This window comes from Carcharhinus amblyrhynchos, chromosome 9 (genome assembly GCF_965287045.1).
Source record: "Carcharhinus amblyrhynchos chromosome 9, sCarAmb.v2.hapA, whole genome shotgun sequence".
NCBI classification, from domain to species: domain Eukaryota; kingdom Metazoa; phylum Chordata; class Chondrichthyes; order Carcharhiniformes; family Carcharhinidae; genus Carcharhinus; species Carcharhinus amblyrhynchos.
The window spans coordinates 52242977-52268044 of record NC_137332.1 but is presented as its reverse complement, the minus strand read 5'-3'; the positions used below and the strand labels follow the sequence as shown (position 1 = coordinate 52268044).

General features: G+C 43.0%; 1 protein-coding gene across 3 annotated transcripts in view; it reads left to right on the top strand.

Annotated features, from left to right (window-relative positions):
- The window catches only part of efcab7 (EF-hand calcium binding domain 7), a 93505-nt gene extending 71738 nt beyond the window's left edge, over positions 1-21767 (top strand). The window contains exons 11-14 of one of the 3 annotated variants that reach the window (XM_080195626.1): positions 6998-7146; positions 7661-7870; positions 9431-9538; positions 20147-21767. In XM_080195626.1, coding sequence (XP_080051752.1) covers positions 6998-7146; positions 7661-7870; positions 9431-9538; positions 20147-20221 — 542 coding nt within the window. In that variant the 3' untranslated portion in view covers positions 20222-21767. Of the gene's footprint in view, positions 1-6997; positions 7147-7660; positions 7871-8011; positions 9321-9430; positions 9539-20146 lie in introns of those variants that run through there. The other 2 variants (XM_080195624.1, XM_080195627.1) reach the window with 2 other exon arrangements.
- The last annotated feature ends 3301 nt before the right edge of the window (positions 21768-25068 follow it).

The window sequence follows — 25068 nt, the reverse complement described above, 5'->3', positions numbered from 1 at the left end:
CAATTAACTTTAGCAATTGCAGCTTCCAACGCTCTATAAACTTTGGAAGAATCCCTAAGGATTGGACGGTAGCTAATGTAACCCCACTATTTAAAAAGGGAGGTAGAGAGAGAAAAGGAAGTTATAGACCAATCAGCCTGATGTTGGTAGTGTGGAAAATGCTAGAGGTAATTATAAAAGATTTAATAGCAGAGCACTTGGGAAAACAGATCAGACAGAGTCAGTATGGATTTGCAAAAGGAAAATTACATTTGATAAATCTGCTGGAATTCTTTGAGGATGTAACTAGTAGAGTTCATGAGGGGGAGCCAATGGATTATTTCAACTTTCAGTAGGCTTTTGACAAAGTCCCACACAAGAGATTAGGGTGTAAAATTAAAGCCTATGTAATTGGGGGTAGTGTGTTGCGATGGACAGAAAATTGGTTGGCAGACAAGAAACAAAGAGTAGAAATAAACGGGTCCTTTTCCAAGTGACAGGCAATGACTGATGGGATACCACGGGGATCAGTCCTAGAACCTCAGCTATTCACAATATATTTTAATGAGGGAACTAAATGCTTTATCTCCAAATTTTAAAAAAATGTTTTTACTGAAGATTTTCCATTTTACCACATAATGCAACAAACCTCAAATCCAGTATAACACAGAATAATCATCATTCCACATATACATATAGAGAAGACAGGCAAATATTATTAAAATTGGTTTAGATTATCGATTACAATTCATTGTAATCCTTGCAATTGGTGTCTTCCTTCGCATGGATAATGAAAGGATATTACAAATAGTGGGGGGATATCAGTATATCAGAATAAAGACGTGAGCACATGGCACAATGGTGCACACCCTCACCCACAGAATAACAAGAACCGAGCTACACAGGGTAAGGGAGCCCCTGTGGCATCAAATACAACCAATCAGAGCCTAAAACAGCACCCCAAAACCTCAGAACAATGAAAGGATACCACGGAAAGTGAGGAACATCAGGATACAACCCCAAAGCCAAGATGTGGCATGACGGTGTATACACAAACACACACACACACACACACACACACACACAGAGGATAGCAGGAGCAGAGATACATAGCTTCATGGGATATGCAGACATAACAAAGCCCAGGCATCCAAACTTGACTTTGGGCTCTACAGATAACAGGATACTTTCCACAGGGGAAACCTAAACCTTGAGAAGACAAGCTGTCCAGATGTCCCCCCAAACTGGGACATGTCAGTGAGGACAAACTACTTCCATTTTAATAATATAGTGGAATCTTCACACTTTCCAAATACAAATTTTCAAAATAGTTGCTACCCTTACCTACACAGGCATAGTGCAGCCTAAAAAAGTAAAACATCTTGATGCAGATAAAAGAGCCAATAAAGCAAAGGATTCCCACAATTCATAACGTTCTCTGAGGCTCATAACAAAACAAGCCTCATCTCCAGCCACAACGAAGGTGCGGCTCAAGCCCCACCATCAAAAACATAACCTATTTTTCCACCAAGGAGACCCAACAATTGGAAGAATTTTTCAAGACTCCTACAGATGAGTTATCTCTGGAGATACAACCTTTCTCCTCCTGATAAGATGAGGGAAACCCTGTAGGACTAAGTATAACAAGTTGGAGCCTGTATCAGCACCCATCTTACCCATATAACAAAAGGAAAGCTTGCAAGGAGAAGAACACCAGGATAACACTACAGACGCAAGACATGGTTTGACAGTGTACACTCTCGCAAGCAGGATATCAGGAGCAGAGCTACATAACCTCATAGGATAAACTCAGATAATGTGGAACCGACATATCTGGGCTTACACTCAAACCCCACAGACAATAGGGGAACCTCATGAAGGAGAGTTGTTCACAAATCTCCAGAAGAGGACATCTTGGGGAGCACGTCCTACTCTCTCATTTACTACATTCTCCACAGGGTCTGGGAATGGATGATCAAAGTAGCTATTGTCCTAACCTACCCAGCCAAAATGGCTAGAACATAGAACAATGACACAATTAAAAGAAGGGCTGACAGGCTAGGACAACTTATGCCACCTCTGGGTTGCAAACAAAGCTAACTTCTATCTCTAATTGCACCAGAGGTGCCTCAATAAGTTTCCACCCATCAAGGAAACCCTAGCAACAGGAAGCGAAGTCAACTAGACATCCATAGTCAGGATACCTGGATGATATGCATATTGTACATTCCAGGAGCCAAACTACCAAGTAGGCAGTATCACAACCTGCACAGCCAAGGGAAATATAGGAAACCAGACCAAAAAAGGCTAGCCAACCTAGGATTCCCTAGTCATCAGTAAGTATTTTCCCCAGTTCCAGCTACATCGGAGATGCTGACGACATTAAAACCCAATTTTTTCCAAGATATAAGATCTATTTGTACCTTCACAGGAGAAAACAAGGATTCATTAAAGCAAAAATACAAAATAAAAACATGACATTGTAAGTTCTAAAGGGGGTTTGCCCTCACCCACTATGAGGATGTATAAGTCCCTACCCACCACCTCTATACCAAACCTCTTACCCATCACCTTGCTCTGGCACTACTCATATTATCCACAACTAAACTAAAGGATATTATATAATGTAATCCTCCATAATGAATGTCAGGGCTACAATACAAAAAAAGGATAAATATTGCACAACCATGATGCCATACAACTACCCCAGCACGCTTCCCAGTAGAATGATGGAGATCCATTATCAGTCCTAAAGCAAAGGAAATATCTCTGTACTACAAACACTAGATTCTAGAGATTTGAATTTGACGAAGAGCCAGAGCAGGTTGGGGAGACTCCATTATCCATCCTGCTTGTCTGGTAAACATGGAAAGACCAAGATTGAAAGTAAGCGGAACTCACTTTAAACTTAAGGTCTCTGTTGTTCCATCTCCAGAGCATTCCAGTGGATGCATTTTATTATAAATAATTGGATATCCTAGCTTTATAAGGGTAATAGGCAACATATGCCTCAATGCTGATATACCCTTGACAGGATAAAAGACAACAGGTGCTATTTTCTGCAAAAACAACCAAGTAACCAAGGGGCGGGAAAACAGGAGATTTTCCCTCCTGCTTTTTGGGCGAGCTTAGTAGAATTAATTTCTGGCATTGTATGCAGCACAAAGGCCATCAAGCAATTCATGCTGGTGTGGGTGGAAAGGGCTAACTCCACCAGAGAGCCCGACATCGGTTTGCTGAGGAGGCCATCTCCTACGCACACCTCCTCCTCCTCTCCTCTCCCCCCCCCCTCCCCCCCCAGCCCCACACACACACACACACACACACACACACACACACATATTCCTGGCCTTGATCCCCCCCTGACATTGCCAGCCCTGACACCCACCTCCTACTGTGCATTCCACCCCCCCCCCCCCCCCCCGCCATCTCTGATATCGCTGGCGTCAACCCTCTTGTAGCTCCTCAACAATGCCTTCAAGATAGTGGCAGTATCTGTCATTCAGCAGAATGACAATGAGACTGGAGTGTAGGAACAATTCCTGGCACTAAGATAAGTGATGAGAATTAGGTTTTCAGATTCAATCAGTTGGGACTGTGGGAATAGGGAGGCAGGGCAGATGCATGGGAGAAAGGTAGGTGTAAGGTTTGCTTATAGGGCCTGAGAACATTTCTGCTCCTCCTGGTTCACAAGAAAACCCTCAGAAAGAGTTAGTTTCACTTTAAAATTAGAAAATATTTAACACACAATGCAGAGTAACAAAGCCTACTTGTGTGGATTGAAATAGTATTGCAAGTGAATTGGTTAGTGCTAATTTAGTGGAATATTCTGCCATTTTTAAATTTGGAAGTGAAATTTAGAGTTGTGTCAATTGGATATGTCACTCTTTGTTCAAGATATTCTCATTTATACATGGAATTCTTCTCTGCAAGGTTTGTGGAGTTCAAGTCTTTCAGATGTTGCTATCTGGATATCGTGTGTAGAACCTCATAATATGAACAATCAAGTTGCGTATAATTGCTTGACAAAGCCACGGTTGGACATGTTATCCTCGACTTTGCATCATTCAAGCCATGACAAACAGCACTTGCAACATTTATAAATTGACTCCAGATAAAATCTAATCAAAATAGAATGAAAGTTTTATATAAATTTACTTTTGAACTCTATGCCTTTAGAAACAAGCCTTGGCTCTGGGTTTGCTTTTTATGACCTTGTTAAGCTGATCACTATTTTTAATAACTTGTGTATTTGTTTTCAAGATCCTTTTGGTAGCACTCTCATCTCAGAGTCAGAAGGTTCTATGTTCATCACCCAGTCAATGACTTCAGCACAAAAATCTGATGAAAGTTTACACCAAATGCAGTACCAAGAGAATTCTTAACTGACAGAAGTGCCATCTTTCAGATGAGAGTTAAATTTAGGCCATATCAGGTGACTATTCAATAGCACTATTTCAAAGATGAATAGGGAAGTTATCCTGGTGGCCAATATTTATCCCTCAATCAACATCATAAAACACATAATCTGGTTATTATCCCACAGTGTTTGTGGGATCTTGCTGCATGCAAATTGGCTGTCTTGTTTCTGCCACTTGAATAGCAACCCTTTAACCTTATTCATTATTTTCTGTCTTTAAGACAACTGGCTTTCTGTTCTAGTATTTATTCCCTGACTCTTCATCCTTTAACCTATTCATATGTCTTTTATGGTATACCTTATCAAAGGCCTTTTACATGTCAAAATTATACTGCTTTATTTCTGTTTAACCTCTCTGATACATGTTCAAAAATTTAATGAGGTTGGGCAAACATGATTTTCCTTTTTGAAATCCATGCTGACTATTCATTATTATATTTTAATTTCTAAATTTTCTTTCATTTTCTCCTTTAGTAGGAGTCCATAATAACACAACATAACATAAGAACATAAGAAATAGGAGCAGGAGTAGGCCATCCAGCCCTTCGAGCCTGCCGCGCCATTCAATAAGATCATGGCTGATCTGTTGTGGCTCAGTTCCACATTCCCACCCTCTCCCATAACCCTTAATCCCCTCGCTTATCAAAAACCCATCAACCCGCGTCTTAAAAATATTTAGCGAGGCAGCCTCCACCACCTCAACTGGCAGAGAATTCCAGAGATTCACCACCCTTTGAGTGAAGAAGTTCCTCCTCAACTCCGTTCTAAACCGCCCCCCCTTTATCTTGAGGCTGTGCCCCCTAGTCCTACTGTCCTTTCTGAGCGGGAAGAGTCTCTCCACCTCTATCCTATCCATCCCATTCATCATCTTATACGTCTCAATGAAATCTCCCCTCATTCTTCTAAACTCTAACGAGTACAAGCCTAGTTTATTCAGCCTCTCCTCATAGCTCAACCCCCTCAACTCCGGTATCAGCCTAGTAAACCTCCTCTGCGAGGGGGATTGAATATAAAAGTAGGGAGGTCTTGCTGCAGCTGTATAGGGCATTGGTGAGGCCGCAGCTGGAGTACTGTGTGCAGTTTTGGGCGCCGCACCTGCGCAAGGATATTTTGGCCCTGGAGGGAGTGCAGAGGAGGTTTACTAGGCTGATACCGGAGTTGAGGGGATTGAGCTATGAGGAGAAGCTGAATAAACTAGGCTTGTACTCGTTAGAGTTTAGAAGAATGAGGGGAGATTTCATTGAGACGTATAAGATGATGAATGGGATGGATAGGATAGAGGTGGAGAGACTCTTCCCGCTCAAAAAAGACAGTAGGACCAGGGGGCACAGCCTCAAGATAAAGGGGAGGCGGTTTAGAACGGAGTTGAGGAGGAACTTCTTCACTCAAAGGGTGGTGAATCTCTGGAATTCTCTGCCCGTTGAAGTGGTGGAGGCTGCCTCGCTAAATATTTTTAAGAAGCGGGTTGATGGGTTTTTGATAAGAGAGGGGATTAAGGGTTATGGGGAGAGGGCAGGAAAGTGGAACTGAGCCACAACAGATCAGCCATGATCTTATTGAATGGCGGGGCAGGCTCGAAGGGCTAGATGGCCTACTCCTGCTCCTATTTCTTATGTTCTTATGTTCTTATGTTCACTCCCTCCAAGGCCAAAATATCCTTGCGTAAGTACGGCAACCAAAACTGCACACAGTACTCTAGCTGCAGCCTCACCAATGCCCTATACAGCTGCAGCAAGACCTCCCTACTTTTATATTCAATCCCCCTCGCTATGAAGGCCAGCATCCCATTAGCCTTCCTGACCACCTGCTGCACCTGCAGGCTGGATTTTTGCGACTCATGCACAAGGACCCCGAGGTCCCTCTGCACCGTCGCCTGCTGCAGTTTTTCGCCCCAAAATGATAAGCTGATTAAAATAAAAATTTATAAGAGAGTAGGACATTATTACAAAACATTGGTTAGATCCTAGCCAGAGTAGGTTTAGGAGCCCCATCATAGAAAGGCTATTAACATATACATATTCACAGGAAACATATAGCATAGATTCATCGAGATGATACAGGGTATCAAACCAGTTATGAAGAAGATTTAAAATAGTAGAACTACTTCCACATAGAGAAAAATATGAGGAAATTGAGATTTTATTTTAAGATTATGAACGAATATGAATTCTGTTGTTTTTGTTACCTCCCTTCAAACTGTCACATATGACCCTGCATTATACATTGACTGTAGTCAAGAGGGTGGGGAGGTCACCTGCTCAAAACACCTTTAAAAAGTCTGACAACACCAGGTTTTAGTCCAACCTATTTATTTGATAATATACTGGCAAGCTTTCGGGTTAGCCCCTTCGTCACCTGACGAAGGGGCTAACCCGAAAGCTTGCGAGTATATTATCAAATAAATAGGTTGGACTAAAACCTGGTGTTGTCAGACTTTTTACTGTGTTTACACCAGTCCAACGCCGGCATACCCACATCAAAACACCTTTACCAGTGCCTCTTTGAGCTAACCACTGGAAAATGTACAACAGCAGCTTTACAACCCCTTATAGGGCACCATTAAGCATACCTTTATTTCATACTTCCACTTCTACACAGAGAACTTTGACACAAAGAAAAATGAGCTGACACGTCAGGGCTTCATGGACTTGAACCTGATGGAAGCCAATGATCGGGAAGGTGATCCCAGAGACCTCTGGGTGACACTTGAATCAATGGGTTACAGCAAAGCCCTGGAAATGCATGAGGTGTGTTGTTTCTTATGTTCATTTTAATTGATATCATTAAGCCATTAATCACTTATGAGAAGAGAAATGTATAAATGTGCAAGATTTCAAGATCCATATGCTTCCAGGTACAAGCATTTTATATTTTGCTTTGAAGTTTAGGTGTAAACGCCTCTTTTAAATTTTATTTAATTCAGTAGTGTAACTAAGTTTATTTAACAGATCATATCAATGCACAAGTGGAAACAATATATGTATAATATATTTTGGATTGTGATATGCTTATATTCTATTTGTAATTCAACACTTAAATTTACTGGCACTTGCAGTGGCATATCTACAAGTGCAGAGTTCCACTCTTAGCCCTTGTTCTTTAGCTTAGTTTCAGTTTCTGCTTGAAGAGCCATTGGAGTATTTTCTCACATGAAAGGCGCTATACAAATACAAACTGTTGAGTCTTGACTATGATCTTAACTTGATCTATGTACAAAGATCTGGTTCTTCCTTAAACTGTGCATTCTCTTTGTGTATATAGGCATGCCCTTTTGTAATTGATATCTATGCAGAGGACAGCAAACTTAAGCTGACACCAGTCAGTCTGGAAGTGGGTGGAAACCTTCTCAATTCGACTATCTGCAAATCTGTCACAAATAAAGGAGAGGCAAAAGTCATGAAGGATTACAATCATCTGGTTATTCACATCTACAAGACTGAAACACAAATCACTTCAGTCATTGAAAATAAAGTAGGCATTGTTATCATTCGTTTCAGTTGATTAATTTAGAATTTGTTTATTTATTGTTTGTAGCATCCACATGTTGTATTATTGTTTAATGTAGATTGAAATAATCCAAGCCTTAAATCTGTTTTATTCATTTTCTTTCAGTGAACACAATCCCAAGCCCCATTTTTCCCGAGGATCATATTCGTGGGTGTTTCTAACATACTGAAGTCGAGTGATCATGTCCTGATTTCTGCAGTAGAGCTGTTCCTTCATTTGTTCCTTGCATGTCATGAAAGGCCCACTTCCTGATAGCAATCTTATTAGGAAGCAAATTAGCTTTTGATTGTGCTTTCAACTTTTAGTCAGTGGGCTGTGGATTCAAGTCTCACACCAAGATTTCCATGTATACGTAATGCTGTTGTTACTCCAGTGCAATACTAAAGGACTGCTACACTACACCGTTGCTTTAATTGTTGAGATATATTTGTCACTGGCAAGGGCATCATTTATTAGTCATTAGTGATGTGGAGAAGGTGAAGATTGAGCATCTTCTTCACCACATGGCAGTCCATGTGGTGAAGTTATTCCTACAATGCTGTTCATTTAGGATTTTGACAGCATCCATGAAAGAAGAATGACATGTGTCCAGTTCCGGATGGTATGTGACCTGGAGATGATATGTCCTTGCCTTTCCAGCTAGTGGAAATTATATGTTTAGGAAGTGTTGCCAAAGAAGCCTACACTTGCTGCAGTGCATTTTGTACATGCACATACTGCCAACATGACATGCCTATGGTAGATACAGGTGAATGTTTAATCTGGTGGATACTATGCAGATGAAGCAGGCTGTTTTTTTCTGGAGTGTGCCTCAGTTCTCAAGAGCTGTTGTACCTGCGTCCATCTAGGCAAATGAAGTTGATGCTAAGGCTTACTCAACCTCTGCTCTGCTCTCGTACCACAACATTAATTTGGCTGGACCACAGTGATCTCTAGGATGTCAATTCAATTGTGATAGTGTTATCGATGGGGAGATGGTTTTGGTCTCCCCTGTTGAAGATAGTGATTGCCTGATCCTTGTGCAAATGTTGCAGTTTATCAGCCCAATTCTGCATGTTGTTGAACATGGAGCTGAATACTGTGCTATCATCAGCAAACAGTGCCATTTCTCACCTCCTAATGGTGGGAAAGCCATTGCTGAAACTGCTGAACATAGTTGGGTCTAGGATGATAACCTAGGATATTAAGCAATATCCTGGAGTTGAAATGATTGGTTGCTACCAATTAGATTCCTGTTGCTGAAAAGTTTGTTCCCTGATCCCTATTGACTCGTGCTGTCTTGTGCCAAACCTAGTGGAATATTGACTCGCATCCCACTGCTCTTGTATCCATGTTTGGACCAAGGTTATAATGAGATCTGGAACCAAATGTCTCACTGTTACAAATGCTAGTTTTCTGCCAATTCGAATCACTCAATGTTTAGAAATAAACAGCTGAATGCATTGGAGACAGCAAAGGCTATGGGCTCTGACAACATAATGTTATTATTGTGCAATTTTTGCTAAAATTATGTTTTTTTTACAGTCTGAAACAAGAGTGATCGTTCATGTCAACAATGAACAGTGTAAGAATTGTGTCAGCAGTCGGGGGCTAAGTATTTTTGCAGTGGAAGTAGCACCAAGGACAAGTACAGTAAGTTGATGTGTACATTTATTGGAGGAATGTAACATATTGATTATGTTATTAGACTAGTCATCCAGAGACAGAGAACCTTCTCTGTACTCCCTCCAAGGCCAATATATCCTTTCGCAAATACGGGGACCAAAACTGCACACAGTACTCCAGTTGCGGCTTCACCAGTGCCCTGTACAGTTACAGCAAGACCTCCCTGCTTTTATATTCTATCCCCCTCGCTATAAAGGCCAACATTCCATTTGCCTTCTTGATCACCTACACCTGCTGGATTTTTGTGATTTGTGCACAAGGACCCCCAGGTCCCTCTGTACTGTAGCATGCTGCAGCTTTTCACCCTTTAAATAATATTCCATCCTACTATTATTTCTACCAAAGTGGATAACCTCACATTTGCTAACGTTATACTCCATCTGCCAGGTCCTCACCCACTCACTCAGCTTATCCAGATCTCTCTGCAGACTTTCTGCGCCCTCCATGCAATTTGCTTTTCCACTCATCTTCGTATCATCAGCAAATTTCGTTACCCTACACTCAGTCCCCTCCTCCAGATCGTCTATGTATATGATAAACAGTTGAGGCCCCAGCACCGATCCCTGCGGCACTCCACTAGTCACCAGCTGCCAACCAGAAAAGCACCCATTGATTCCAACTCTCTGCTTCCTGTTAGAGAACCAATCCTCAATCCACACTAACACTTTACCCCCAACTCCATGTACCCTAACCTTCTGCAGCAACCTTTTGTGAGGCACCTTATCGAGCACCTTCTGGAAATCCAAAAACACCACATCCACCAGTTCCCCTCTGTCTACCGCACTAGTCACATCCTCATAGAAGTCCAATAAATTTGTTAAACACGACTTCCCCTTCACAAATCCATGCTGCGTCTGCTTGATCAAACCATTCTGTTCTCGGTGTCTTGCTATTTCTTCTTTGATGATGGATTCTAGCATTTTTCCAACTACGGACATTAAGCTAACCGGCCTAAAATTACCTGCCTTTTGCCTGCTACCTTTTTTAAACAGTGGCATAACATTAGCCGTTTTCCAATCCTCCGGCACTTCCCCAGAGTCCAGTGAATTTTGATAAATAATTACTAAGGCATCTGCTATTACTTCTGCCATTTCTTTCAGAACCCTGGGATGCATTCCATCTGGTCCCAGGGACTTGTCTACCTTCAGTCCCGTTAGTCTACCAAGCACTACCTCTCTAGTGACAGTAATTGCATTAAGGACCTCATCACCTACCATCCCTCTATCTTTAATATTCGGTAAGCTATTTGTGCCCTCCTCCGTGAAGACCGACACAAAAAACTTACTTAAATCCTCAGCCGTTTTCTCGTTATTCACTGCTAAATCCCCCCTCTTGTCCTCCAAGGGTCCAACATTCACTCTAGCCAGTCTTCTTCTTTATATATTTGTAAAAACTTTTACTATCATTTTTTATATTTAGAGCTAGTTTAGCTTCATACTCTATCTTTCCTGATTTCACGAGAATCGGAAAACATGATTCTCATCAACAAGATCTTGTTTTGGATTTCCCCGTCCCCTTGTCCATGATGTAATGAGATTCCCACCCAGAAAGAGTAGGAACCTCATTTAAATATAACTAAATGTAATTAGCAGGCTTCTTCACTATATTATCCACCCCCCCACCCACCTTTGAAATACCTCCTCAGGAAGGTTTATAACACAGTAGCACCGTGGTTAGCACTGCTGCTTCATAGCTCCAGGGACCTGGGTTCAATTCCTGGCTTGGGTCATTGTCTGTGTGGAGTTTGCACATACTTCTCGTGTCTGCACGGGTTTCCTCCGAGTGCTCCGGTATCCTCCCACAGTCCGAAGATGTGTGGGTTAGGTTGATTGGCCATGCTAAAAATTGCCCCTTAGAGTCTGGGATGCGTGGGTTAGAGGGATTAGCGGGTAAAAATATGTAGGGATATGGGGGTAGGGCTTGGGTAGGATTGTGGTCAGTGCAGACTCAATGAGCCAAATGGCCTCCTTCTGCACTGTAGGGTTTCTATAACTGCTTCTCACAAATGTGAAGCAGTTGAAGGGAACCTGCTGGGGGTGCACATTGAAGTATAGCCCCTGGTGGGGAGAAGGACTGACACCTTCTGCCTGACACTGCCAGAGTAGGCCATCTAGAGAGCTCCATTGCAGGGAAGGGGTTTTCTCTTTTTATATCTGAAATTGGAGTGTCCTTTAAAAACTGATCTCAGGATTCCTGGTTGCCGACTTTTTCCGGCCCGACCTCGTCAGTGTGATGGCATGAGCCACGTCTTTATACTGCTTTTCTTCAAAGTGCTTAAAGTATGGCAGGAGAAGTCAACACAGCTAGTGAACTAAACACAGCTTTTTTCACCTGAGCCCAACACTTTGGAAATAAAACCCGGAAAATTCCTCAGGATAAGTAGAAAACCAATAGATAATCTCTGCTATATTACAATTATTCCTTGTGTTCCCAGATAATTCGCCTCACTTGGATACAAGCTCAAAATAGACACAGTGCAATTTGATTTTGTGGCACTGGGTGCCTTCTGATTTTTTGCCTAACTTGCTATCCTTGTGGAATATAGGATCAAGAGTAAGACATTTAGCCCATTATGCATGCTGCACCTTTTGATTAGATCTTGGTTGATCATCTACATCACTTTCCCATGCTAACTCATATCTCCTTGGTGTCATTTGTCTCTACCAATCTATCAATCTCTGTCTTGCAATGCTCAAAGATTGAGCTTCCACAGGGTAGAGAATTCCTAAGATTCACCACCTTCTGAGTGAAGGAATTCAAAGAACAAAGAACAACCCAGCACGGGAAACAGGCCCTTCGGCCCAACGAGCCCGCGCCGCCGCATCACCCTACACCTATTCTACCCTGCATGTCTACGAATGGGACCCTACTCAGTCAGATTCAGGGAAGAAATAGTGTCAATTTGGTGGAAACCGATTAGCCTAAGAGCACATCTTTGGGGTGTGGGAGGAAACCGGAGCGCCCGGAGGAAACCCACGCAACCACAGGAAGAATGCGCAAACTCCCACAGACACAGGCCCAAATCCATGTATCTGCACAGCTAGCAGTGCTAGTCACTGAGCTGTTGTGGAGCCCGTCTATCGGTCCAGGATCAAGCACACACACCGACATGAAGTACTAGGCCACTCCTGGACTTCCAAGAGCAGCCCACGCACGACCCGCTGTGTGCGTGCCCCTCGCTTGACACGAGGTGGACCTCCACCTGTGGAATAAAGACAAAAAATATTAATCATACAGCCTGCCCTTCCGGTGTCTCCCGAGGTTTAACCCTATTTAATAGCCCCTACCATATCCCTCCATTCTCGTTTCACTCGTGCCTATCTAACTGCATCTTAAACGAGTCCAACGTTCCTGCCTCCACCACCCTACTCGGTAGCACATTCCAGACCCCCACAACTCTCTGCGTAAAGAACCTTCCTCTTACCTCCAAATTATACCTCCCCCCCCTCACCCTTAAGTGATGACCTCTCGTGTTCGTACCCAGTCTAGGGAGCAGTCTCTCACTATTAACTCTATCTATTCCCTTCAGTATCTTATATACCTCTATCATTTCCCCTCTCAATCTCCGTCTTTCCAAGGAGAATAGCCCCAGTCTCTTCAATCTCTCCTCGTAACCCAGTCCCCCCATGCCAGGCAACATCCTGGTAAACCTCTTCTGCACCCTTTCCAGAGACTCCACGTCCTTCCGGTAATAAGGTGACCAGAACTGGACGCAGTACTCCAAATGCGGTCTAACCAACGTTCTGTATAACTGAAGCATTAGACGGCAGCTTTTATACTCTAAGCCCCTTCCTATAAAGGCTAACATCCCATAAGCCTTCCTAACAACGTTCTCCACTTGTGACGCAACCTTCATGGATTTGTGAACCTGCACTCCCAGGTCCCTCTGTACGTCTATACTCCTAATCGGCCTACCTTTTATCACAGAGCTCCTCTCTGCATTATTCCTTCCAAAATGCATCACCTCACATTTGTCAGGATTAAATGCCATCTGCCACCTATCTGCCCACTGCACCAACCTATCTATATCCTGTTGTATCACCTGACAATCCAGTTCCGTACCCGCCAACCCTGCCATCTTGGTGTCATCAGCAAACTTGCTGATCACACCACCTACGCCCTCTTCTAAGTCATTTATGTAGACTACAAAGAGGAGAGGTCCCAGTACCGAGCCCTGCGGCACACCACTGGTCACTGGCCTCCAGCCCGACAAGGTACCCTCCACAACTACCCTCTGTCTCCTATTTCCCAGCCAGTTCTCAATCCACCTAGCTACCTGGCCTCGTATCCCATGCGCCTTAACCTTTTCTACCAGCCTACCGTGAGGGACTTTGTCAAACGCCTTACTGAAATCCATATAGATGACATCAACGGCTCTCCCATCGTCAACCGTTTTTGTCACCTCCTCAAAGAATTCCACCAGATTCGTAAGGCAAGACCTCCCTCTAACAAAGCCATGTTGCGTATCCCTAATCAGATCGCAACGCTCCAAATGCTCATACATCCTACCCCTAAGTATTTTTTCCATTAACTTCCCTACCACCGACGTCAAACTCACCGGCCTATAATTCCCAGGGTTATCCCTACTACCTTTTTTGAACAACGGGACCACATTTGCTACCCTCCAGTCTTCTGGGACCTCACCTGTGTCCAAAGAAGAGACAAAGATGTGCGCCAGAGGCCCAGCAATTTCATCTTTCGCCTCCCTAAGCAGCCTGGGATAAATACCATCAGGCCCCGGAGCTTTATCCGTCCTTACGCTACCTAAAAGCCCTAATTCCTCCTCATATCAGTCTTAAATGGCCTCCCCTTTATTCTGAGATTACGTCCCTAGGTTCGAGACTCACCTGGTTCTAGAAGCTGTCAAGAATATATCCCTTGTTTCCTTCATCTCTCCTCATAAATCAATCACACCATTGCAGTAATTAGCCTGGTGAACCTCCGTTGTGCTGTCACTTTGATAATTATATTCTTCTTTAGATAAGGAAAATAAACTGTAAACAATACCCAACAGGCTGTACACAATTGGAGCTAGACATCTTTGCTTCTGTACCAAAATCCCCTTGCAACAAAGGGCAACATCAGTTACCTTTTTGATGTTGCACCTGCATGCTAGCTTTTAGACTCAAGCTAGATTCATGAACAAGGACACCCAGATCCCTTCAGGCATCAACACTTCTCAATCACACCAGTTAAGGAATATTGTCTGCAATTCTCCCGTTGTGACCGGCAACTTTTCTGGCGGGTCGAGATGGGAGATGCACATCGCCGGCCTTGAACCAGGATTTGTGCATGTGCTGGGAATGCATTTGCATCCCCCAGAGCCGGCAAACAATTGCCGGTCAGACCACACTGGAGACCAGCAGAAAGGCAGGTAAGTAATTTGAATCTTTTTAAAATGTATTTTAAATATGCTTAGCGGGTCATTATCGGACACTTTCAAGTCCCGATCGAATCTCCCACCCCGCCAGGAGTACCTGTGGGTTCAGATTAGTTCCCTACTTTCGGGGAACTGGTGGGAGACCCTGCTGGAATGAAGGGGAGGCAATTGAGATCCACCTGGGAATCAGGTGGCGGGGGATGGTGCCCCCAGGCATGGGTACCCTCACAGTGCCAGCTTGTGCCCCTGGCACTGCCCTAGGGGCAAAGTGCCCTTGTCCAGGGAGCACCTTGGCACTGCCTAGCAGACATTGGGCAGTGCCAAGGGGGAGGGGCTATTGTGAGCAGGGCCGAGCGGCAATCGGTGCCACTCTGCAGACAGGAGCAGCCTAGCTTGGAGGGAGGGCAGCAATAAGGGTGGCCTGGGTGAAGGGGGTTGTCTGCTGGGGGTAGGGGAGGTGGCCTCCCTCCTGGGCGAGGGGGGGGCGGGGTTCTGACCCTGGAGGGGTTCAGTGGGGGGTTGGTGGATCGCCACTGCTGTGGGGGGCAAACTGTGTATCGGGGTGCTTCGGGGTGGCAGGATGGGAGAAATCAGGGCCAGCCCTGGAATTGCTATGGGGTCGCAATTGGGCCATGGGGGGAGGACTGGAGGGGCAGCACTGCAGTGGCCTTGGGCTGGCCAGCAAATGGGGAATCTGAAAGATCGGGATCACTGTGCATGCGCAGAGTTCCAGAATTGTTAAACTCCTGCTAAATGAGCCCTGTTCCTCTGGGTTTTGAATGATATTCAGAGTGCAGAGATTCAGGTGAGAAGCTGAACTAACAAAACAGCTGGGATTTAGAACAGTTTTCCTGCCAATTCAGCACTTTTGGAAGATTCGCGACCAAAATTATTTCTGTTTTTCCTATCACAGTGGATAAATTCACACTTATTCATATTATATTCCATCTGCCATCTTCTTGCTTATTCGCTTAATCTATCCAAGTCTACTTGAAGCCTCCTTGCATCTTCCTCACAACTTACATTCCCATCTAGTTTTTTGTGATCAGCAATATTACAATTGACCGCCACATGCAAATCATTTATATAGTTTTTGCACAGCTGTTCTCACACTGATCTCTGTGACATCCCTCTAGTAACAGGCAGCCATCTTCAGAATTACCTGTTTACTCATACTTTCATTTTCTGTCTCAATTCTCAATCCATATCAGTATATTGTTCCCAGTGCTATGTGCTGTATTTTTTGTTTACTAACCTCCTGTGTGGGACTTTCTCAAATGCCTTCAGAAAATCCAAATACAGCACTTCCACTGGTTCTTCTTTATGAATGTTACAAATAACATCCTCAAAAAACTCCCAACTCCTAATCCATGTTGATTCTGCCAAATTTTACCAAGTGCCCAGTTATCATATCCCTTATAATAATTCTACAATTTTCCCTATTACCGATGCCAAACGAAGCTATGGAATTTTGGAAGATAATTATCAGCCACTATCTGTCTATCACCACCTCCTTCAGCACTCTAGGATGTGGATCATCTGGTTCAGAGGATTTATCAAACCTCAATCCAGTTAACTTTGCAAAAATTACCTCTTTCCTAATAATTTTTTTCACTGCCTCAGTTCCACACGTCCCTTGGTTGCCTAATGTTTCTGGGAGATTTTCCATATCTTCTTCCGTGAAGACAGGCAAAAAGTAATTGTTTAGATCCTCCAACATTTTTCTATTCTCCACTTAAAATTCTTCTACCTCTACTGTACTGGGTCCTCATTTGTTGTAGGTGATAATTTCCCTTTTGCATGCCCAAAGAAGCTTTTACAATCCACCATTACATTTCTTGCTAGCTTGCGTTCATATTCTCTTCCCTTTATCAGTTTTTTCGTCATCCTTTGTTGACATAAACCCAGACTGATCTTTAGTGCGTTATTTATCCATAAGTGACATCGGCTGTAAACTGCTTTGAAATGTCCTGAGGTTGTGAAAGGTATATATAAATTTACAATGGCCAGTACAAACCCTGTCATCACTTAATATCCACATACACATAGCGCTAATCATAGAACGTAGAACACTACAGCACAAACAGGCCCTTCGGCCCACAAGTTGCGCCGATCATATCCATACCTACCAGGACATAGAACTATCTGTAACTCCCAATCCCATTAAATCCCATACACTCATCCAGAAGTCTTTTAAAAGACCCCAGCGAGTTCGCCTCTACCACCACCGACGGCAGCCGATTCCACTCACTCACCGCCCTCTGAGTGAAAAACTTACCCCTAACTTCTCCCCTGTACTTGCTCACCAGCACCTTAAACCTGTGTCCTCTCGTAGCGATCATTTCAGCCCTGGGAAATAGCCTCCGAGAATCCACCCTATCTATTCCTCTCAACATTTTATAAACCTTTATCAGGTCGCCTCTCAACCTTCATCTCTCCAGGGAGGAGACCTAGCTCCCTCAACCTATCTTCATAAGGCATGCCTCCCAATTCAGGCAACATGCTTGTAAACCTCCTCTGCACCCTCTCAATAGCTTCCACATCCTTCCTGTAGTGAGGCGACCAGAACTGCGCACAGTACTCCAAGTGGGGTCTGACAAGGGTCTTATAAAGTTGCAGCATTACCTCTCGACTCCTAAACTCAATCCCTCGATTAATGAAGGCCACGTCCTCCACCTGCAAGGCCGATTTAAGAGTCCTATGGACCCGGACCCCAAGGTCCTTCTGCTCCTCAACACTGCTAAGACTCCTACCCTTGATATTGTATTCCTTCATCCCATTGGACCTGCCAAAATGGACCATTACACATTTATCAGTGTTGAAGTCCATCTGCCACTTCTGCGCCCAGTCTTGCATCCTATCTATATCACGCTGCAACTTCTGACATCCCTCCAGACTATCCACAACACCACCAACCTTCGTGTCTTCGGTGAACTTACTAACCCATCCCTCCGCTTCCTCATCCAGGTCATTTATGAAAATGACAAACAGCAAGGGTCCTAGAACAGATCCCTGGGGCACACCACTGGTGACTGACAGCCATGCAGAAAAAGACCCATCCACAACCAGTCTCTGCCTTCTGCAGGCAAGCCAGTCTGGATCCACAAGGCCAAAGCCCCTTGGATCTCATGCCCTTTCACCTTCTCAAGAAGTCTTGCATGGGGGACCTTATCAAACGCCTTGCTGAAGTCCATGTAAACCACATCCACCGCTCTTCCTTCGTCAATGTGTTCAGTCACATTTTCAAAGAACTCAGCTAGGCTTGTAAGGCATGACCTGCCCTTGACAAAGCTGTGCTGACTATTTCTGATCATACTAAACTCCTCTAAATGCTCATAAATCCTGTCCATCAACTTACCAACCACCGAGGTTAAACTCACCGGTCAGTAATTTCCTGGGCTATCCCTGTTCCCTTTCTTGAAAATAGGTACCACATCTGCAATCCTCCGGAACCTCTCCTGTCTCCATCAACGACGCAAAGATCATTGCCAGGGGTTCTGCAATCACTTCCCTCACCTCCCACTGTAACCTGGGGTACATCCCATCCGGTCCCGGCGCCTTATCTATCTTGATAGAATTTAAAAGTTCCAACACATCCTCTTTCTTAATGTCCACATACTCAATCTTTTCAGTCTTTCGCAAACCTGTAGTACAACCTCCAAGATCACTTTCCACTGTGAATACCGAGGCAAAGCACTCATTAAGCACCTCTGCCATTTCTTCTGGTTCCACACAGACATTTCCCCCTTCACCTTTTATAGGTCCTACCCCTTCATTTCTTATCCTTTTACTCTTCACATATTTGTAGAACACCTTGGAATTCTCCTTAATCTTACCCACCAAGGCCTTCTCATGACCCCTTCTGGCTCTCCTAATTTCCTTTTTAAGCTCCTTTCTACAAGCCGTATACTCCTCTAGATCCTTAACATCTCCTAGCTCTCTGAACCTTTTGTACGCCTTTCTTTTCTTCCTGACTAGGTTCATCACAACCTTTGTGCACCACAGTTCCCGCAACCTACCAATACCTCCCTGTCTCATCGGAACGTTATCGTGCAGAGCTCCAGACAAACATTCCTCGAAAATCCGCCACCTTCCTTCAGTGCTTTTCCCCAAGAACACCTCCTTCTAGTTTACTCGTCCAATTTTCTGCCTGATGTCTTCACGTTTCCCCTTACTCCAGATCAAGATCATAGAAACATAGAAAACATAGAAAATAGGAGCAGGAGGAGGAAGAGGCCATTCAGCCCTTTGACCCTGCTCGGCCATTCATTATGATCAAGGCTGATCAACTCAAAACTTGATCCTGCCTTCTTCCCATATCCTTAGGACCCCTTCGCATCAAGTGCAATATCTAACTGCTTCTTGGAAACATACAATGTTTTGGCCTGAACTACTTTCCGTGATAACAAATTCCACAGGCTGATTAATCTGGGTGAAGAAATTGCTCCTCATCTCTGTCCCAAGCAGTCTACCCTGTATCCTCAGACTGTGACGCCTGGTTCTGGACACCCCCACCATCGGGAACATCCTTCTTGCATCTATTTTGTCTAGTCCTGTTAGGATTTTATCTGCTCTAATGAGATTCCCCCCTCATTTTTCTGAACTCCAGCAAATTTAATCCTAACTGACTCAATCTGTCCTCATAGTCAGTTCCAGCATCCCAGGAATTAGCCTGTTAAACCTTCTCTACACTTCCAATATAGTAAGAACATCCTCCTCAGATAACGAGACCAAAGCTGCCCACAGTATTCAAGTTGTGACCTCACCAAGATCCTATATAATTGCATGAAGACACCTCTGCTCCTGTACTTGAATCCTTTCGCTATGAAGGCCAACATACCATTTGCCTTCTTTACTGTCTGCTGCACCTGCATGCTTACCTTCAGTGACTGGTTTATGAGGACATACAGGTTTAATTGCACATTCCTGAATGTTAATCCATAGTACTCATTGCTTACTAATCCATAGTAAAAACCTTAGTTGAAATTCCCCTCCTTCACAAAGACATGTTGACAATTGCAGTGTTCCAAACCCTATCCTAACTGAGATCAGCCAACTCACCACAGATCATGAAAAGATTACATGGAGGTGGAATTGGGGCGGAAATTAACAACACTGATTTCAAGCACCCTGACCCCGCCTGTAGAATAAAATAGAAATATTAATTTTGATGTTTTCATGTCCAATTTTTGTAGGTCTGCCAGCATGTGATGCCTGTCAATGAAAAGCTGGAATGGATTTACTGCTGCACAGAAAGTGTTGTGACCTGAAATTAAGCACAAGAAAATAGATGCATTATTGAGCTGCATTATCCAACATCTGGGTGGCAATATTTCTGTGTCCAAAGTGTGAAGTTAAATTAACACTTCTGTATGTGTGCCGTCTAATGTATTTTTAATTGATCTCATTTATTTGCTGGCTTAGTATTTTGTATAATTATGTTTCTATGGAATATGGAATTTACATATCAAAAGGGAAAATGTTAATTCTGAGTTGTGAAATCATACTGGGCAAGAAATGCTTTTTGGGAAGGGGATTACTATGGTTTGATCTAATATGGCATGTGTTTGTGAAAGATATCCTAATTAAAACAACACAACTCTCACAAAAGTGAAATTAATGCTGCAGCCTAAAAGCAGAGACATTAGAGAGCAACATTGCAGCATATCTCATGACCAGATGGTCTCCAGGCCGTCCATCAATCCAGTCCATCTGTTACTGCTGAAGTGAGTTCTGCCGGGCTTTTGGCCAGGCCACCAGATGCAGTGTCTCACGTTTGTAAGATATTCACCATACTACAAGTAAAACTGATAACTATGATGTTGCACAACATGGCATCTTCTGCCATCTGAATGCTCTGTACAATAAAAGGCAGCCTTGAAAGATCCTTTGTTAAAACTATTACATCTACCCAGTGAAGGCAAGTTGCATGCAGAGAGATCTGTGTGATGAAAACAAAATGCATTCATTTATGTACATTACAGAAGCATTGCACAATGTAATGGACAGACTTTTAAAAATGGATGTCTGAAATAAAAATAGATTTATGTTCTGGGTGGCAAACTCAACTTAGCCTTACTCTCACATTACTAAATTAAAATAGTGTCACAAAAATCTGTTTCAATGCGGAGCAAATATAGAGTAGCCTGTTGCAGAAATTGAGCCTGTTTGAAAACTCACAAAAGTTGACATGCCCCTTTAGTGACGTGACATACATAATCACACTTTCAGTTGCTTCTTCTCAGCAAGTCTTACATTCATAATTGTGAAACTTCACAGGAAAGCACTATTATTACTTCAAATGTTTATCAATAGCATTTTATGCTCTTTCAAATGTACTTTTTCAGATGCATTTTGTGGGCTAGTATATGGTGCCTACACTTTCTGGACCTTGCTTCCTAAATTAATAGACATAATCTTCTGCTGCTGTGAAAGATCTTGCATGAACAAACTTGGACAGTCACAACCTAGTTGCTGTGTATGTTGGTCTGCAGAAAAAACTGCTCAAAATTGGCTGTGTAAATTGAGCTGGTGTGGGAAATGAATAAATGTTAGACTGGTGCAGTAATGGGTACTCATGAAAGCTTACGTCAAAGCACCTAACCTTGACATACACAATTTTGGTGTACTTGACGCTCAGATGGATAGTCAAAAAAGAATATACATAACATTAAAATTCTTTCCCCAGCAAACACAAAAATTCACTGAAAAAATACATATTTGAGCAAATTCTAGATAACTTAGGTTTTTTTTGTAATAGATAATGGTTTGCCTATATATTATATATAAAATATTTCAAATAATATTGTTGACTTATTTTTGCTATCTGCACTGAATATCCTTGGGGGATAATTGCTCCCATCCCATTCATCTCTTCCACTGCGCCAAAGGATTAACAATCACTGGCCCACTCCAAATGGTCATTCATGAGCAAAAAGTTGGGAATCAAGTAGATAAGGTTGTTAAGAAGGCATACGGTGTCTTGGCGTTTATTGGTAGGGGGATTGAATTTAGGAGTCGCAGTGTCATGTTGCAACTGTACACAACTCTGGTGCGGCCGCACTTGGAGTATTGTGTGCAGTTCTGGTCCCCACGTTATAGGAAGGATGTGGAGGCTTTGGAGAGGGTGCAGAGGAGGTTTACCAGGATGTTGCCTGGTATGGAGGGGAGGTCCTATGAGGAGAGACTGAGGGATTTGGGGTTGTTTTTGTTAGAAAGAAGGCAGCTAAGAGGGGATCTTATTGAAACATATAAGATGATTAGAGGTTTAGATAGGGTGGACAGTGATAGCCTTTTTCCTCGGATGGAGAAAGCTAGCACAAGGGGGCATGGCTTTAAATTAAGGGGGGGTAGTTATAGGACGGATGTCAGGGGTAGGTTCTTTACCCAGAGGGTGGTGAGGGATTGGAATGCCCTGCCTGCTGCAGTTGTAAATGCGCCTAGTTTGGGGGCGTTTAAGAGATCCGTGGATAGGTTTATGGATGGAAAGGGATTGGTTTAGGTTAGAGGGTCATTGTTTTTTAACTGGTCGGCGCAACATCGTGGGCCGAAGGGCCTGTTCTGCGCTGTTATGTTCTATGTTCTAAAACATTTCCCACGCACAATATAATTGTGATTGATTCTCCTGATATTTGGAGCTTGCTGACACTGAGTCCTTTCCTTTCATAGAAACCTTACTGCTTGACTTTACTTTTCGTTACCACAATGATGGCATGGTCATTATTTCCAGTATAATTCTGATCTCCTCCCCACTTTTCTGTTACTTTCTCCCACTTTGTACACTTCAGCCTCTTCCACTCTTCATACTTATGTTTTAAAACCTTGCCATCTTCCTTGTGCTCTGTCAACTTTCCTTAATAAGATGCTCTTTCTTCAATTTTTCCCCAGTGTCTGCATTGAGTCTTCAACCATGGTGATGTCAATTTCTACTTTGACTGTCCATATCCTCTGATTCTTTCACTTCACTATCATCCTGTCTTCCTTAATGCCGCCCTTTATATTACTTCTTCCACCCATATCCTTGACTAACTCCTTGACTTTGCCATGCGTCAAACTGCTTCTACTTCTGAAGTTTCAATCACTGACAGGACGATCTCTGAGCACTTCCATCTCTCTTGCCATGTTTTAGATTTGTCTGATTAATTTTTTGGTTGCATGGAAAAGATTTGGAAATGAATTATGTGTGAATGTTTCAAAAATAAAGTTTAATAGATATTTAAAGAATCACAGGATGAGACAATTGAAAAAAAGTTTATTACTGAACCAGACATTGAAAGTGGGTATTAAATCCAGGTTAGGCAGATTTTGGAATGTCAGCATTCATCTGTTTTGAGCTGGGAAAATGAGTCACTTCTCTCATCCAGGGTTAAGTACAGCAAGATGACCCCTATTTTTACAATAGCAGTTTTTTTAATGCCACACTCCAGAGGTGGGTGAAAGCAATTGGTTTTATTGATAGGCTTGCTGAAGAAGTCTGAAGGATCGCTTTCCTCACTGAGAACAAAAAGGAGATAGAGGCAATTAATGAATCAGCTGCTGGACACTGACCAGGCAAAGAAATAAGCTTTTATCTCCAGCTCAAGTTTAGAATAGGAAGGGGAGAAGTTAAGCAATGCGGTGTAAAGGGTTACTGTAGCATAATTTACTGTTTTTCATGTTTTTGAGGAAAATTCTGTGCTCAAGTGAATCAAGGTGAGATTTGATTATTTCTGTTACTCTGAACACTTACATTTTCTGCAAGATGAAATAATTTTCTGATTTGTACCGTCTCACTAAATGTTTCTATATTTGGAAAGAACGGACAAGTGCATGTGAGGGATATAAGTTTAGATCACAAGAGGGTGCTATTACACTACTAGTGACAGTATTGTATAATGAGGTGCTGAGCAGCTCAGGCACATTACCGAAATTAAAATATTTGGACCATTTATTGAAGTGACCAATACCTCCATACTCATGAAAATGTCCAATCTAAAACCTCGAACAGTGTTCCTTGTATATCTCCCCAATCCACTATTCCCTCCATCTGCCCATGGGAGAAATAAACTCCCTTACAATTTACGTTTAAATTCTTTCATGTTGATCATCTGCATTTATGAGATCTCTATTACTGTGGTCCTGTTTAACCATTTCCTTCCCTCTGCTGTTGCTGCCATGCTTTCATCTATTGTCCTTAGCATAGTCTCCATCTTAGTTCCCTCAAGGAAGATTGCAAACATGAGCATATAATGCATGACCATCCCAGCTGCCAATCATCAGATCATATTTGACAACAGGAAATATTACTTTTCTGCACTTAATCAAAAACTTAGTACACCAAGATTATCCTGCAGGGCAGGTTCAACACTTAGCCCCTGTTTCACCTGATCAATCACCCTCTCTAACTTCATTCCAAAAGCCAAATGTGAGATTCATTAATTTCTTCATTACTAAAATCAAGCCCATCTAGGCAGCAGCCTTAATTACTTTATTCTCTTTAACCTCAGTCTCCAATCTCACTCTGGTGTCCCACCAACTCTATGCCAGGACATCAACTTTTTGAGCTAACTTGCCCTCTCTAGGCTTATCTAGTCCATGGAATCTGCCCCCCCACCCCCCACCCCAGTCCCCCCTCACTAACTTCATTGTACAAATTCTGTACCCGGTCTGCATGCTATTTGGTATTGTCACCAGTTCCTATTAAAAGCATTTTTTTTGTTATCAAAAAAATGCACCTGGACTCATTTTTCTTCTACAACTATGATGCTATCTCCAACCTCATTTTCTCAAACCTCTTGAATGTGTCATCGCTCACTTCTGTACCCTATTCCAAAATATAACTCTTCCTCCTTTGTCAGTCAATTCCAAGAAGTTGTCTGTCAAATTCCATGCCCACTTAGCTGCAGTTGGATATCCAGCATCAGCTGTTTATATAGTCATAAAGGTCTACTGCACAGTAATAGCCCTTTGGCCCGTCACTGTGGTACTGGTCAAAAACAATCACAACTATTCTAATCCCATTTTCCAGCACTTGGCCCATCACGTTGTATGCCTTCACATCTAAATACTTCTAAAATGTCAGGGTTCCCACTTCCACCACCTTTTTGGGAAAATTCCAGACGCCCACCACCCTGTGGGT